The 17,965-nt window shown below is 42.3% G+C and overlaps 1 protein-coding gene across 1 annotated transcript in view; it reads right to left on the bottom strand.

Annotated features, from left to right (window-relative positions):
- The window catches only part of ryr2a (ryanodine receptor 2a (cardiac)), a 957,985-nt gene that overhangs the window by 178,853 nt on the left and 761,167 nt on the right, over positions 1-17,965 (bottom strand). The window contains exons 65-71 of the mRNA XM_085980259.1: positions 14,760-14,841; positions 13,501-13,631; positions 11,966-12,286; positions 10,793-11,033; positions 8,516-8,603; positions 8,303-8,395; positions 7,181-7,351 (exon numbers count right to left, since the gene is read on the bottom strand). Of these exons, the coding sequence (XP_085836385.1) occupies positions 7,181-7,351; positions 8,303-8,395; positions 8,516-8,603; positions 10,793-11,033; positions 11,966-12,286; positions 13,501-13,631; positions 14,760-14,841 (1,127 nt within the window). The remainder of the gene's footprint in view (positions 1-7,180; positions 7,352-8,302; positions 8,396-8,515; positions 8,604-10,792; positions 11,034-11,965; positions 12,287-13,500; positions 13,632-14,759; positions 14,842-17,965) is intronic.

Raw genomic sequence — 17,965 nt, 5'->3', positions numbered from 1 at the left:
AGGCTCAGCAGGCCAATTAGGGGTCACCCGGCAACAGGTGACGTCAAAGATTGATATTTCATCTGTCAAGACCTTTTGACAGATGAAATATCAGCATTTTACAGCTGTTTGAAGCTGTCAAACACTGACAATCTGTATTCTAAGTTAATTCCTTCCTCTCAGGGTGATTTAGAGATCTCCCCAGAACAGAAAACTGAATGCTGCAATTTTTGACAGCTCGCAGCCATTCTGCTTTCTGTGCTGGTGAGATGAGGGACTCCCGAGACCGGAAGGAAGGAAGGCTGTAAAGGTAAGTACATGTAAGTAAAACCTATTTAAACACTTTACACACACTAAACACACTTACCTTTGCACGCATGCACCCATCACTCACCTGAACACCGGACATCTCGACCTCTCCAAGCCCTTCATCCCGACGGTCCGCCTCCTCTAACTTGGCGTGGTTTGGAGCCATCAGGAGTCCCACACTTCAACATTAAAAATAGGGATTAGGCTAAAAACTGCCTGTTAACTGGCAGTTAATTGGCACTAATCCCCTTCCCACCTCGGGGAGGTGGGTCCCAGTGCGAGGCAGGTACCCGCCTCCTTTGAAACTGGCATGGAGGCGGGTTGGGTTCGGGAACCCCGATTTCGTGATTTTAACCCCCCGCATGCATCCAATCCAGCCTCCACGGCCCAATGAAAATCCTGCCCAAAGAATCTGCAAAGGGATATGGACAGGCTAAGTGAGTGGGCAAACATTTGGCAGATGGAGTATAATGTGGGAAAGTGCGAGGTTATCCACTTTGGCAGGAAAAATAAAAAAGCAAATTATTATTTAAATGGAGAGGGATTACAAAATGCTACAGTTCAGAGGGACCTGGGGGTCCTTGTGCATGAAACACAAAAAGTTAGCATGCAGGTACAGCAAGTAATCAAAAAGGCAAATGGAATGTTGGCCTTTATTGTAAGGGGGTTGGAGTATAAAAGCAGGGAAGTCCTGCTCCAACTGTACAGGGTATTGGTGAGGCCACACCTTGAGTACTGCGTACAGTTTTGGTCTCCTTATTTAAGGAAGGATATACTTGCATTGGAGGCAGTTCAGAGAGGATTCACTAGGTTAATTCCAGAGATGAGGGAGTTGACTTATGAAGAAAGGTTGAGCAGGTTGGGCCTATACTCATTGGAATTTAGAAGAATGAGAGGTGATCTTATTGAAACATATAAGATACTGAGGGGGCTCGACAAGGTAGATGCAGAGAGGATGTTTCCCCTCGTGGGGAAACATAGAACTCGGGGTCGCCCTTTTAGAACTGAGATGAGGAGGAATTTCTTCTTTCAGAGGGTCGTAAATCTGTGGAATTCTCTGCCCCAGAGAGCCGTGGAGGCTGGGTCATTAAATACATTTAAGGTGAAGATAGACAGATTTTTGCAAGGGAGTGAAGGGTTATGGGGAGCGGGCAGGGAAGTGGCTTTGAGCCCAAGATCAGCCGTGATCTTATTGAATGGCGGAGCAGGCTCGAGGGGCCAAGTGGCCTATTCCTGCTCCTAGTTCTTATTTAAGTAGGAAGCATAAGTTGCAATAGCAAACCATCATGGAGAAATTACACAGCACTGAAAATAATGGAAACTCGGGATACTACAGGAGGTCAGTCCTCAGGACTCTTTTCAATGGTCATCTGTGTAACTCAATTGAACACTTCTATGAGAACATTCCTTGCCAGTCTCCCGTCCTGCATTTGTTGCTCTGCACTTGGTGGCTCCTTTTCACCGTCAGCCTCTTGTTCTTCCATAGCAGTATCTCATATAGTGAGGTCTCTTTGAACAAAACATTTGTCCAGCATGCAGCATATCACATATTTTATGGTAATTATATAAATTAAATTCCATTCTTTTAATACAGATTATGGGATTTTCCCTGGTGTTTTGAGAATTACACTTTGTAATTCTGTCTTTATAATTAGGCCTATTGGCCTGTGGTTACTGAATTTCAAATTCCATTTTTTTAACAAGCAATTGTTATATAGTCTATAGATATGTGAAGAGAAAAAGATTGGTGAAGTCAAGTGTAGGTCCCTTGCAGTCAGAATCAGGGGAATTTATAATGGGGAACAAAGCAATGGCAGACCAATTAAATACATACTTTGGTTCTGTCTTCACAAAGGAAGACACAAATAACCTCCCAGAGATGTCAGAGAACATAGGGTCTAATGAGAGGGAGGAACTGAATGAAATCAGTATTTGTAGGGAAATGGTGTTAGGGAAATTGACGGGATTGAAGGCCGATAAATCCCCAGGGCCTGATAATCTACATCCTAGGGTACTTAAGGAAGTGGCCCTAGAAATAGTAGATGCATTGCTGGTCATCTTCCAAAATTGTATAGACTCTGGAACAGTTCCCATGGATTGGAGGGTAGCTAATGTAACCCCACTATTGAAAAAAGGTGGTAGAGAGAAAACGGGGAATTATAGACCGGTAAGCCTGACATCGGTAGTGGGGAAAATGCTAGAGTCCATTATAAAAGATATAATAGCAGAGCACTTGGAAAACAGTGACAGGGTCGGACAAAGTCAACATGGATTTACAAAAGGTAAATCGTGCTTGATAATCTACTGGAATTTTTTGAGGATGTAACTGGTAGAATAGATAAGGGAGAACCAATGAATGTGGTGTATTTGGACTTTCAGAAGGCTTTGGATAAGGTCCCACATAAGAGATTAGCATGTAAAGTTAAAGCACATGGGATTGGGGGTAAGGTACTGACTTGGATAGAGAACTGGTTGGCAGACAGGAAGCAAAGAGTTGGAATAAACGGGTCTTTTTCCGAGTGGCAGGCAGTGACTAATGGGGTACCGCAGGGATCGGTGCTTGGACCCCAGCTATTCACAATATATATTAATGACCTAGACGAGAGAACTAAATGTAATATCTCCAAGTTTGCAGACGACACAAAGCTGGGTGGGCATGTGTGCTGTGAGGAGGATGCCGAGAAACTCCAGTATGATTTGGACAGGTTGGGTGATTGGGCAGATGCATGGCAAATGCATTATAATGTGGATAAATGCGAGATTATCCACTTCGGTGGCAAAAACAGGAAGGCAGATTATTATCTGAATGGCAATAGATTGGGAGAAGGGGAAGTGCAACGAGACCTGGGTGTCCTTGTGCACCAGTCGCTGAAGGTAAGCATGCAGGTGCAGCAGGCGGTTAAGAAGGCAAATGGAATGTTGGCCTTCGTAGCGAGAGGGTTCGAGTACAGGAGCAAGGATGTCTTGCTGCAGTTGTACAGGGCCTTGGTGAGACCACATCTTGAGTATTGTGTGCAGTTTTGGTCGCCTTATCTGAGGAAGGATGTTCTTGCCATGGAGGGAGTGCAGCGAAGATTCACCAGACTGATACCTGGGATGGCAGGAATGACGTATGAGGAGAGATTGGGTCGATTGGGCTTATACTCGCTGGAGTTTAGAAGAATGAGAGGGGATCTCATTGAAACTTATAAAATTCTAACTGGACTAGACAGACTGGATGCAGGATGTTCCCGATGGCCGGGGAGTCCAGAACCAGGGATCACAGTCTAAGGATAAGGGGTAAGCCATTTAGGACAGAGATGAGGAGGAATTTCTTCACCCAGAGAGTGGTGAACCTGTGGAATTCTCTACCACAAAAGGCATTTGAGGCCAATTCATTAAATATATTCAAGAAGGATTTAGATATATTTCTTAAGGCTAAAGGGATCAAGGGATATGGGGAGAAAGCAGGGACAGGGTACTGAGTTTGGATGATCAGCCATGATCTCATTAAATGGCGGAGCAGGCTCAAGGGGCCGAATGGCCTACTCCTGCTCCTATCTTCTATTTTTCTATGTTTAATTACGGGATTTTCTGAGATTTTTACCAGTAGCTTTTTGTTTACCGACACTTGACCCATTTGTCCATCAAAACTGCGAAACCGCAGCCCTCACAATGGTCCAGGAGTACCTCTGCAGGACCCCCTGCCCCACCCCCATTCTGATCAGTGTCAATATCTGAATTGCTGCTTTAAGATGTCGCTCTCCTGTCCCATGATGATTCTGATTTCCATATCTGCTTCATTGCAGTGTGTACTCTGTAGGAGTATAAAGGTGGTGTGAAACGATGTCACTATCCATGACTGCTTCGAGAAACCCAGTGCCAGCACAGGCACGATGGGACAAATGGCCTCATTCTGCGCTGTATCATTCTATGATTCTTCCGAGCACCACACCCGTGATTGCCACTCAAACAATAGTAGTAACTAGAATGACATGAAAGGAACGCATCATGTGAGCTTCCAGGGTAATATGCACTGACATTCATTATGTTGCGTGGTGGTCACATATCAGCTGCACTTTGTTCGAGCAAAATCACTTCTGGTTAAGCCATTGCATTACATATTGGGAAACAAATAGTAATGTAGGTGCAGTTAGTGATATCTTGCACTCTTAGGTGCATTTCCCTGTCATCTGCTCCATATAAAACTGGATGTGAACACTGGCACAGTGGATTAAGGTGTCAGTAAGTTCTGTGATCTACATCATGCAAACTATGATATCTATCTACTATGCTTGCTGGATATCTTGCACCAGATAGCATAGGTCTGTCACCAGCTTCCTGCTCAACATAGCCATGCATCAGCTTAGTTTAGTTGGTGGCACTTTCATCTCGGAGTCAGAAGATTGTAGTACAGTGGAGTACTGAGGGTGTGCTGCATTGTTACAGATGCTGTCTTTTGAATGAGATGGTGATTCGCGATGAAATGTTCAGGAGATTAAAGATCCCACTGGCACTATTTGCAAAACAGCAAGAAGTTCTCCTGATGTTCCAGCCCGGATTCCTCCCTCAACCAAAACCGCAAAAAACATGAATTGGCCATTCTTCTCATCATTGCTTTGGGATCTTGCTATGTGCAATATGATTGCTGCATTTACCTATTTAATATTCACTGCACTTTAAAGTAATTAATTGGGCTGAATTTTCCGTGGTGGTAGTGGGCGCGATCGGTGGCGGGTTGGGTGGGAAAGTTGTTTTTTTTGACAGCGGGTCGGAAGCCCGCTGTCTTCTCGCTCCCACGTGCCTTTCTCCCTGCTTTTTAAATTTCCCTGCATGGCCACGAGATTCACACAGCTCGGGAACCACATCTGTCAACCTGAGGCGGGAGTTACGTGGCCATTGCTCCAGCTGATGACAGCATGGAAAACAAACCAAAACAAAAACATGTTGATTACATCAGCTAACAGATTGATGGAGATTCTGTTATACTTAAAAAGCTACTAGTAAATGTTAATTCAAAAATTCCTGATGGGTAAGTAAGTGCTACCCTGGATGGTGAGGGAAATACATTTTTCACTGGCCAATCTCGGCTGTTGCCTTCCAACTGAACACTAATTGCAGTGAATTGATTTGCACGATAAAAAAATGACATATACCATTTAAATAAATTTTTGTTTTGTTTCTGGTCAGGTTTTTCTCACAGTACACTGTGATTGTCCAGTTACACGTTAAATCAAGTCATCAACTGTAACAATTTCATTCTCATCACTCATTCCACTGGTTCAATTTGCTTCCAGTCCCTGAATATGACTAATGTAATTTCTCAGTCTAAGACTTTAGGGTGAATTTCTGCGGAGGTTCTCTCACTTGTCCATTGTTAAGAGCTGCAGAAAGCCCAGAAACACACGGTAAGCGCCACTTACACTGTTTGTCAAGGATTCTGCAGCTCTTCCATTGACCTTGCATAAGATTGTAAATCCACCCCTTTACAATTACACTTAAAATCTGCTTAATTTTATAGACACACATCTTTTATTTGTACCAGTTATTGATACAAAAGTCTATAGATTTGATTCTTAAGCACCAATAACTTCCCAATGAAAGTACTTTTTAAATTATGTTCTTGATCGTATTTGTAGATGGAATCATGTTACTTACTGATAATATTATTTAAATATTTCTTTGTCACTCATATATAACATAAGAACATAAGAAATAGGCGCAGGAATAGGCCACTTAGCCCCTCGAGCCTGCTCCGCCATTCAATAAGCTCATGGCTGATCTTGGGCTCAAAGCCACTTCCCTGCCCGCTCCCCATAACCCTTCACTCCCTTATCTTGTAAAAATCTGTCTATCTCCACCTTAAATGTATTTAATGACCCAGCCTCCACGGCTCTCTGGGGCAGAGAATTCCACAGATTAATAACTTTTATTATATTACTGTACAGTAAAGATTCAACACCCACTATGTTAGATTAAACTTAAAATTTAATGTGGCCATGGTCCCTTTAAGGATCCCAGCTTAAAACGTGTCAGGAGTGACGTCACTAGACCCGCTCCATCTAATTGGGCTGAGTAGTGCGTTGGGTGGGCTTAATAGGCCCCATTAAGGCAAGTTCATTTTCTACAGTGGGATGGAACCAGCAGCGGGGTCGGGACCCGCCACGGACACTGGCCATACCAGACCCACCAAGGTAAGGAAAATTCCGGCCATTGTATGTGAAGCACCTGGAGATATGATAAGGCACCATAAAAATGCAAGTCTTTCTTTCTGAGCCTCCTGAGGCATTGTTCCTCAGTGAGACTCACATAGTTCTACTTCCTATAGTATATGGGGTATCTGTGGACCAGTATGTGCATCTCCAGTGGCCCCTGACCACCCTGTGCTGTTCTTTCGGCTCCTTCGTCATCAGTTGGTGCACAAGTTCATTCCGTAACTCTACTGATTATCATCCCGTTTTTCAAGCAGATGTAAGTTATTAGGCAATCCCTAAATTGGTGTAAGGGCTTTAACTGGCAGAAAGATGCATCTCTGTGACGCTGCAGTGCTTTTTTGAAATGATACAGCACAATGCCTGCAAACTGACAGGTACAAGAGCTTGGCAGAATTTCCCTTAAATGGCAATTCGCCTTTCAGCAAGCTGACAGTCATAATGCACAGATTAAGCAGTACAGCTGTGTGCATCACGTTGAGAAAAATTTTGAGCACAGCAATCAATAAAACTTAGTGCTATTGCTCAGGAACAAAATTACTGGACATGACCACAATTAATGTGCATGGTAAATATGTGCAGAGTAATTTCTAGGCTCTAGAATCCTACTATTGGTACTCTTGCCAATACATTAATACCTATTGATGTTAAGTAGACAAAACATCTTAGAAAAAATAAAATCTAAATTGCAGTCTGCATACCAGGCTAAACCTATTTTTAGCTAATGAAATTAGTTCCTGGTCACCGGGTGCACAAATATTTAACCCAATAGGCAGTAGTCTCTTCAATGCTGCAACAATGAGTGAAGTTTGAAGAGAATAGCGGTCTCCTTTCCTCTTTGACTTCTTCCTCTCTTGATCAGACACACCTCCCTGTGGAAAGCAAAAGAAGAAAAATATTTGTCGTTGTTAACGTTACTTATGTGACAGATAAAATGGTTGTTGTGATCAGATTTTTCAAAAGATTAGGGTCAAGGCAGCTGAAGGTTCCACCACCAATCGTGGAGCAAAAGTGGGGAGGGTGCATGATAGGGGACTGGAAATTATGGGGATGGAAGACTGAAGGAGATTACAGAAGTAGGATGGGGCCATGGAGAGATTTGAAGAAAAACCTTCTCAGATTCCCAATTTAGTGTCAGTTAATGCCAAATTATGGGTATCTTCGTACGGTACAGCCACACCATCTAAGGACTAAAGCTTGAATACCCTAAATTTGATTCACATTGAACCCTTAGGGAGAGGAGATTATCCAATCCATATGGCTGCATTGGATTTGAGCCCAGCTCAGTGCACTCACTAGGTAACAATAAAGCAAATAATTCAGCTAGTTGAATATTAAACATGGTATTACGTAACATAAAGAGCAATAAGCATCTGTCAGTGGGGGGTCAGGTTTAATTGAATATTACGGATCTACTAATGCTCTCAAAGCTTCTCTATCATCCAGTATGAAGTCATTGGATTGCTCAGTTGAATTAATGCCTAATCAATACATGAACAAATAATATATAAAAAAATATAAATTACTGTGGGCTAGAAATTTGTCTCGCGCGGTGGTGCAATACTGGCGGTATCGGGTCGACCGCCCGTTATACACAGCAACTGATATTCAGTTGCACTAACTGCAATGGAGCTGAATATCAGGCGCTGCGAATAATGGGCAGCCGATCCGATAACGCCCGTTATGCGCCACTGCCCGAGACGAATTTCTAGGCCTGTAACTTTAAATCCAATGCAACTCCAACTGCAATTAACAGCAGAAACTCGGTATAAAAGATACGGCACTATAGCTCAACAAAAAAAAAATCACAACAAATTTGGAACCTTTGACATCTTGGATTTTGTATCAGTGATGAGGAAAGACATGTTGTTGATTTCATTCTGTATCACAAAGTTCTGCTCCTCTCTTTTGAAATTCTGAAAAAATACATATTGACAGTAAGTGAGGCTGAAAAAAAATTATAAACACTCAAATCATTGTTTTATTAAGGAAAAAAATTCTAAAAGGCTGGCCTCATAATTGCATATTTTGCTCACGTGAGATTTTGCCCAGTAAATAAATACTTCAGCCACCATGCGGAAAAGTTCTTCTGCTTCAGAATTTGGTTCTTTGAGCCATTTTGCACTATAATGGAACAAAGAGACATTTTGTGGGCATGCTGCGAAGCCGCGACTGATTTCAACTCTTCTGTATTCCAATGGAAATTATTCCCCAGCTGGAAAGGAGCAATGCTTGTAGGGAAGGCTGGTTTGGAAAGCCCCATAGTATCCATCCATTAAAGTTAATGGGTGGAAAATCAGGAACTGTGGACTTGCTATTTTGCTGCTACTCGCCGGAAGCGGTTTGTCGAAAAATTGCTACTGTTAATAAATTACTGAAGCAAAAGGGACGTAGTCAAAAATGAAGGAAACCCCAATCAATGTTCCCTGTGAGCACTGTTACCCGCCAGGAGCGGCCAGTCGGGAAATTAGCACAGTTACGTTCAAAATCAGCATTATTCTTTTGATTTACTGATTACTGGTTGAAAGATCTGATTGAACACACAGTATACAGGAAACTTTGGTTTATCCGGAGGTTGTATATCCGGAAACCTCGATCTAACGGCAGAAATCAGCAGCCGTTTTGGTTAGTTTTTTTTTCTTCTCCTAGCATTTTTTCTTCTCCTAGCATTTTTTTTTTTTTTTTTTTAACAGTCAGGCTCTGGAAAGCGTCTCTGTAGCTTAGCAACAGCTTCAGAGACGCTTCCAAGGTACGGGCCGAGTGTTTACAAGCTGTTGCTATGCAACAGTGTTTGTTGTCAGATACGGAGATGAAAACCTCCGTATCCTTCAACATTAGCGCTGGTCTATCCGGAAGTTTTGATAGATCGGCAGCAGCTCGGTCCCGTCGGTGCCGGATATCGCGAAGTTTCCTGTACAATATAATGTCCCAGAGTTTCCTCAGGGCTGCTCCCTCTCCGCCGCCGTAACTTCACAGAGGTGCAGCAGAACAGGCAAACGGGGTTTCCACCACACTTCTGGCAAAGTTATGCCGATGGAGCGGGAGCAGCGCCAGGGAAATTGTGTGCCAATGTGAACAGTATGAAGACAACAGGCATGAATTTTGCAAGTAGCATGCATTAAAAAGTGTTTAATGGTTGACGTAAGAAAACTACTAGGCACTTGGTGTAAGCGTTAAACAAAGCTTTAATCAACTGTTTTACAACATGGAGGTCTAGTTGTGTCCTTCACTAGTTCCTGTTAAGAATGTCCTGCGCAAGCTGGGCCTGTGCCCGAGTATTTATACTCTCCCTGGACAGCGCCACCCACAGGCCGCTCAGTATTGTTTCATAAGTCTTTCTTTCATGAATGACTGATTCATGTCAACGGTCTCTTGCATGCCTTGTGTCTAAAGAAAAATGTACATTCTTTATTAGTTTATTTTGTTTTAACAATTGGGCAAAGATAGTTATAACAGTGAAGAGCACAGGGACCATGGGCTGAAAGGTGTCCTTCAGTGTTTGTAGTTTCTGATTCTATGGGGGAGATTTTCTTGCGGTGAGTTGTTACGTCATTAACAAATAAATTGCATGGGCTGGTGATCAGGAGAGGTATTTACACAAGAGTTTCCTAGGTCAGCTCATGTGCAAACCCATTGGAGTGGTCATTGGCGTAAATCAGGTGTAAGCTGCTGCAATGCATAGAAGCTGGGGGGGTGCAGCGTTTAAAAAAAAAGACAGGTTAGCTTGCACACTTCAACAATAGACTGGAGGACAACCAGGTAAGGAAGAAGATTGCTTGGTTCACTGCCTGTCTCATCAATCTTTTTTATCATACTTTTCACGAATGATTCCAGCAGGACATGCTGGATCAAGCAGCCAAACAAGACAGAGCTGGTCATGGAACCAAATCACAGAAGAAGAAGAGAGAAGTTTGCTGACTCAGGCCTCCAAAACCTCCTCGAAAGGTCCTCATATGAACTCTGCTGCCTGTATATTCTATGGGGCGGGGTGGGGCGAGGGGGATTATATCTGGCAGGCTGCAGCCTTCTTAGATGCTGCCTGACTCTCCTTTGCTCTATCCTGTGCTGCTCTACCTCATCCACGCAGAAACCTGGAACTTGTGGGGCCTTTTACAAGGCTTACGACAGCCTACGCTGTGTGTACGCCGTTCATCAGCCCTGCAAATTCCAGGCCGCTACGTTTGACACGGTTTGTGTGCTGTTTCTTTGTAAATGAATGAAAACGTTTTGCCAGACACTTGCTCATGAAGGCAGTGCTCCTTTAACAACAGTTACACATCAGTGCACTCTTAAATGTTTTAAATATATATTACCGGTTATAATCCACAAATCTGATCAGCAGTGGGTAGAAAGCATAAAGATCCCGGGCTAGCACAGTAAATTCATCCAGAATGAGCAGCTCAGCCTCAGACATGTCTCCTCTGCCCTCTGCTTTGAGGTGTTCCTCTTCCACCACCACTGTGGCCACTTTCTTTTTCAGCTTCTCCATCAGGGGCAGGAAGTGTGTTTTAAGAAGCTGTGGTTTCACTTTGCTGATAATAGGCTGTGAGAATACTGTTAGAAGCAAAGCATCAGATTACAGGATTTGACAGGATTGGAAGCAGATTCAATAGTAACTTTCAAAAGGGAATTGGATAAATACTTGAAAGGAAAACATTTACAGGGTTATGGGGAAAGAGCAGGAGAGTGGGACTAATTGTATAGCTCTACCAAAGAGCCGGCACAGGCAGGATGGGCCGAATGTGCTGTATCATATGATACTATGACCATCCAGATAGCAAACATGTGTACAAACTCCAATTGAAATCAGTCTTTCACAGAATCACAGAAACCCCACAGATTCCTAGCAAAAACAGCTAAGTTAAGTCACCCACAGGGGAACAATGAAGGGTCTAATGTCGTAACTCTTTTTGCGCTCTTGGTTTACTACACAAACTCTTTCTAATTGTTGCATCAATCAAAAGAAGGATTTCCATTTTAGAAAATCTGGCAGTCCCTGTAGCTAATTTCTCCCAAGTATACAATAAGAACAGTCTGTTCTGAACAGCAGAGAAGCACGATTAATTACACCTTGCAGTCCAACTATCAATTTTATGTCTGACCAGTGGAGTAGGAAAAGACTGAATTATTATAAATGAAGGTTACTTGAACAAATACAAATCTTTACCCAGTGGGATGAAGAAAAACTCCACAGTCATCAAAACAAATGCTGTCACTAGTAGCCTAAGAAACAAATTGCTCTTTAATTGTGATATCTTTTGATTTATATGGCCAATTCTCTAAATGCATGTTCCCTAGGTTCCCCTCAGTGGGAGAGCTAAGTGGAAAATTATGGACGTGCTCCCCAGGATTTTCCCTCCGTTCATTAAGCGGGCCGAAAATCTTGAGCAGCGTGCTGGCAATTTCCAGATTTGCACATCTCAGCTGGGAGTCAGTCCAATAATGCTAAGCCTTCATTAAACATGCTGATCGGAAATGAGCAGTACCTGCTAATCTTTTCATCCAAGCTCCTTCATCAATGCCCAGGTTGTTGGATATAATCTTCAGAATGTTGCCCAGGAGGGTGTTCATGTGTTCAGAGGTGAGAGCAGTGCAACACCGCTCGGCTTTCTCAGGGTTACTCTCGGGTCCGTGCTCCCACCAATGGGACATATAGCTGCACAGCATGGGCAAAATGACTTCCATCACATGGGGCATCTGTGTGTAGCGAATCCCAGATTCTGCCAGCTCCATTATCTCTTCTAGCAGACTTTCCAGCGAAGGAATATCGGGACACATATCTTCCACTTTGGTTGGCAACTTCAGAGCTAAGGCATAAGAAACAATTTAAAGAACATGAAAGATATTAGCAGTACCCGAGACAATGATACTTTGGATTCTTAAACTATTTATTCCCAAGACCTAACTTTTCGATAAGCGAACTGATATATGACTTAAACAAGCTTTGACTTTTTCAGTGTGCTTTTTCATTTCCTTAACAAAATGAATTCCAATAATAGCCTTGAGGATGGTTGTCAACAACTTTTTGACCATCTCTAACACAACTTCATATTGGTTTAGGCCACTTGGCACACTAGATGACATAACGAATGGCCTCCTTCTGTGCCATAAATCTCTAAGTATCTATAACAACAGCATGTAGACAGAGGCAACTGCAGTGAGGTGCGCAATTGACACTGTGGCTTCTGAATATATAAAAGGCCCACATAATTTATCCTAGGCTATCAAGAGGGAATGACTATAACCTTCCCATGGTCTATTGTATGCCATAATAGTTCTGGCAAGATACTGCTGACCTTTATTTGTAAAAAAGTATCTTTGTTTGCAACATAAACTGAGTGTACATCTGCACACCTGCGACACAGTAACAGCAAAATAAGAACACAAGAGCACCTGGTTCACAATAGCAGCTTAATAATAATGTATATCCTAAAGCCCCAATTTTAACTCGTGGTGAGAAGCGGGCGGACGAGGACCGAGGCGGGCAGCACACTGTCCCGACCTCAGCGGTGTGTGGCCCAGGAGAGTTTAACTCTGCATAGGCCCCGCCAGTCTTCTTCCTGAATCCAGTGGGAAGTCAAAAAACAGTAAAGTAACTTAGCTTCTTGATACCGCTTCTGGCACCAAATCAATTTTAGCTGCCCAGCTGCCTGCCCCAATTGTGCCGGGCTTTCAGTAGCACTCCACCTCCTACTTGGGGCGCTACAATTGACTTTCAGGCGGCGGGGCGCTAAAATTAGCGCCCCGGCGACATTAGCGCTCCAAAAGGGGCGACACCGAATTTTTCCCCCTTAGCCTTTCACTTTGTTCAGTGCCTTCCTTTAATGACACTGCTAGGATCATTTACCGGAATTTTGCTTCATAAGAGTTACTGCAAACACCCATGTCCTACTATTATGTGACACAATATGGTGGAACATCAAAGCATTGTATGAGTCCATTTGTTGGCCTTTAAAGGTAGCACTCGATCAGATGAAAGAATGTCCAAGAACAACTCATTAGTTGTAGAGAGTTACTGTACCTGCTCGATCTTTTGGTGTCTTGGTGTTGTAGCTTGAGAATGGATTGTGCTTATTCGAGTCAGTCTCTAGGAATGCGACAGGAAAGGCCCCAGCAAATGCTGCCAGACATTCCCCTAGCGCTGGTCGCTGCCTGCAGGTGAATAATTACATAAATAGAAATAAAATTGACAGAGAATCCTAAAGAAACAGCATCCTTGGTCTGCAAATCTTAGTATCCAAAAGATGTTGAATAGGCCCTAAGGCCTGGAGTTCCCTCCCTAATCCTCTCCGCCTCTCTATCTCTCTCTCCTCCTTTAAGATACTCCTTGAAACCTACCTCTTTGACCAATCTTTTGGTCACCTGTCCTAATATCTTCTTCTTTGGCTCGGTGTCAAATTTTGTCTGATAACGCTCCTGTTAAGCACCTTGGGATGTTTTACTACATTAAATGCAAGTAGTTGTTCTTGAATATGTTTGTTAGAAAAATAAAGTAAACATTTTCTCACAGCCATAAGTACTGAACCAAACTATGATGGCAACTAGGTAAAGAGAAACAGAATTGCATTAGGATTGCACCTTATCATGTTTCTGAGAAACAATGAATTACTTTTTAAGAGTGCAGTGACTGTCATGTAAACCAACATGTTTTTTAAAAAGGCTGATATTTCAGGTGAAACAGCAGATACGTTGAAATAGCAGTGTAAAGGCCAGAGAAACAAAGACATATTTTAAAAAGATAAAACAAAATGTAATTTATTTTTTACATAAGGATCTCTGGCTCCTGCACTCATGTTAACAGTTGGACATTTTCCATTTTAAAAGCAGTGCTCCTTCTGGCACCTCAAAAGGATCTTGCTGTGCACAAATTGGTTGCTGTGTTTCCTACATTACAAGTGACTGCACTTTGAAAGAAAGAAATTGGCTGTAAAGCACTTTGGGACTTCCTCAGGTTATGAAAGGTGCTATATAAATGCAAGTCTTTCTTTTCTTATTTATAATTCACATATTTATGATAGTAAATTATTCTTGAGAAATGCTCTTTATTACTTTTTTGATGTTACTTTTCAATTGTTGGAATGGCATTGATAAACCAAATGAACTCAAGCATTCCAGTTATATAATGTAGGACCTGCAGTATTGCACGTAGTATCTTGGATGAAGAATTACAGGATACTTTACTATTGTGTACAAATTACAATGGCATCTGTCATCTCAATACAAGTAATTCTCAGATACAAGCTGTCTACGTTTTAATATTTCCATTAGCTATTTCCTTACCTTTCTACGTATATGCTTTTCCCCGTACCCAATGCATATAAGCTGCTTAATATTCTGTAACCCGAAACTTGCACGTCATCCACTGCAAAAGAGAAGTACCACCAGCATGATTTTAACTCTCAGATTCATTGTAATAGAAGTTATCAAATACTTTCCCTCTATCCACCCTGGTGAAGACACAGGGTGCAGATGCTCCTGGAGCTGAGAAGGCTTGTGCTGTTGACATGAGTGCTTGTGTTTTTTACAATGTCTAAAACTTTTAATGAGGATCACAAACAGTGGTCATAGATTGTAATGAAAATATTTCCACTGCGCACTCCACACTAGAAGATAGAAGATAAACAGGTCTATCTGAACAAAACCTGCTTTTCTGGCATCAATTTTGTGCAGCGGAAATCAATTAAGAGCACATGCTTTGTGCATTCACATCACAATTCTTTGAGCCTTGAGCTTTGCCTCACAAACAGCATATTCTAGAAACTGATCCTTATTGTGAACACTTGAATTCAGATGAGGTTCTTTATTTCCTAATCTGTGAGCACTGAAACATTACAATATTGAAGAACAACTGCTCTAATACCCTGTTTATGTTTCCATACTGCTGGTAATTCTTCATGTTCTCTTTAATAGCAATACTCAGAAACTCTGCACAACACAACCCCTTTACAGTTGAGCCCGAACTGTTATAACATTCAAAGTTCATTAGGTTACATTCTTGAGGGAGATCACCCAAATATAATTTCACTTTTGCCAAATGAGTATTTAAGTTGGATTGGTTACTTGCTGTCATTCAAAGAAGAATGGGTGACTGCATTTATTGAAACGGACAACAGAGCATGGATAGATTGCTCTGGGGTGGCAGAGGAGTTCATCCAAAGGACAAGACTGTTTGTCCACTACCATAATGTAGTGGATAACCAGGTCGCTCTAAATGATGAAATGTGAACTTGAGCATTGAACTGAGCAGTGGAGGTCAAGTAGATTAATCTGCAAGACAAGACTGCAGGTTGGGTTCATTGTAACAACTGATCACAGTCTCAAACACTGAATCACTGCCTTGTGTTTCTTGCATACTGCAGATTTCAAACATCTCTGCGAACCCTCATACATCATTTATTGCTGATATGCTGAAGGACCCTCATGAATTGCTGATATCCTTTACCTGAATGGGGCAGTAATTCCTCCCCAAGCGCGTGAGTACGGAAGGGGTACTCACGCGTCTGGCCGGAGGAAATGCCGGTTTTCAGCATGCACAGCGCATGCGCTGAAAACCGGCATTTCCTCTCCTCTAACCCAAGAGTTGAAGAGGCTAGCGCGTGCGTCTTGGATTTCCTCTGTTTTGGGGGATTTGCGCATGTGTAAAGGCCTCCGGTCTTTACGCTTGTAAAAAGCACACGTAAGTATTTATTTTTACAGGTAAGTGGTGTTTTAGTGCAATTTAGAATTTTTTTTCCCACAGGTTTATTATTTTAAAGAATCTACAATGAGGTAAGTTTAGTTTTAGACCCTTTTTATAAAAAAATTATTTTTTTCAAAAAAAAAAATTATTGTTTAAATTACTTTTTTAAACTTATTTATACTTAATTTAATGATTGGGATGTTTTTTAAATTTTTATTTAAAGTTTAAATAGTGTTTTGGGCCCCCGTAGTTTTCATGAGTTTGACAGTTCTTACTCTCAAACTCATGAATGAACCTTCCCCTCCCCTGATTGGTTGTACAGTGCTCACCTGATCCCAGCCGGCACATCGCACTAACTACGCCGCTGGATCAGGTAAGCACTGCGCGCTGACATCTGAACCGGGCCTGTGACAGGAAATGCAAGCAGGCCCGGGCTTCAGATGTCAGCGCGCAGGGTGAGTGCAGATCGGGGGCTTGCACGCGCGGCAAGCCCCCGACACCAAGTTCTGGGCCAATACCTTGTTAAACACTCCAAGTCAAGCCAGAGTGTCCTCAATGCAGTCTGAATGTACAGCATTCGGCCAACCAGAATACTGTATTTTAAAACACTGCACTCAAAATTTGATTGAAAACAGACTACTTGAATAAACAACTTAAGATGTCATCCTGATCTTCAAACAACCAGCTCGTTCTTAGTCAAAACTTAATCTGAGCTTGCTCTTTCATAATAATGACTTAAATAACTTCTTCCAATTACATCAATTTAACTTTTCCTACTGATCCTATATCCATGCATTGCTTCAGTATTCCAAGATGGGACCTCAATCCCGTTTCCCAAGACTTTGCTGAGCTAATATTTCATTTAACAGAGTTCTTCCAATAACAGCTTTTGTCCAGGGCTCAGATTTATGATATTTTGCAACATACCTCAGTGCCAATACTAAAATTATATTTACCTTTCTGCATGTACTTTATGCTTAGGAAAGCATGAAGGTGAACTGGCACAGGTTAAGGCTGTTGTGTAGTATTGGGAGCTGAAGCTAACAAAGTGAGCTAAAACCAACCTAGTGTTAAACTGCATCACTTCTGGAGATCTACTTAAGCCAACATTGTGTCTACAAGCCCCTACATCAATTTCCCACAGCAGCATGAACTGTATCCATTTCTTTCTAATATTCCTAGGAATGGGAGAGCTGGGTGACATACATATTATATATCTTGGAAAATATTTATTTTCACTGAGAGTCACTGACTTCTGGAATAAATTATCAAAGCATGCAATGAGTATGAATCCCTGCAGTTCTTCCAAAGGGAATTGGACAGGTTCCTAAGAGAGGAGTTCATTTCAAGTTGCAATGGGTAAGTATGGGGAAGCAGTAGTGAGACTTATGAGCTATTGCAGCTTGTGCCTTTGCTTTGGAGAGGACTTTCTCAAATTGGCCAGTTTTTCTTTATTGTTTTAATATCTCTCCCCGAAGATTGAATGACGGTGGAGGAGGTGGGGCGGCTTGATGGACCATATATCAGATGATCTTTTCTTGTCCTTTTCATATGTTCTTATGTTTGCAAGTAAGCACTCAGGCTGGATAAGTCAGCACTGTCACATGGAGTACTGGTATGGAGTTTCTATCCACGATTCCTTAGCTCTTTATTTCTGCCAACCCATTAGGGGGAGTGTCACATAGAGGCTAGGTACTGCCCCATGATTGGGAATACGATCTGAACCGCCTTCCTGCAGCCCACTCAAGATAGCATCAGCACCTGCCTGCATTTTGAGCCAGGGAATAGTATGGTGCACAAGAAATAC

The sequence above is a fragment of the Somniosus microcephalus genome, chromosome 3 (genome assembly GCF_052327205.1).
Source record: "Somniosus microcephalus isolate GS21.2 chromosome 3, FLI_Smic_1.0, whole genome shotgun sequence".
NCBI lineage: Eukaryota > Metazoa > Chordata > Chondrichthyes > Squaliformes > Somniosidae > Somniosus > Somniosus microcephalus.
The sequence above is the reverse complement of the archived record's forward strand: the minus strand, read 5'-3'. Positions and strand labels throughout refer to the sequence as shown.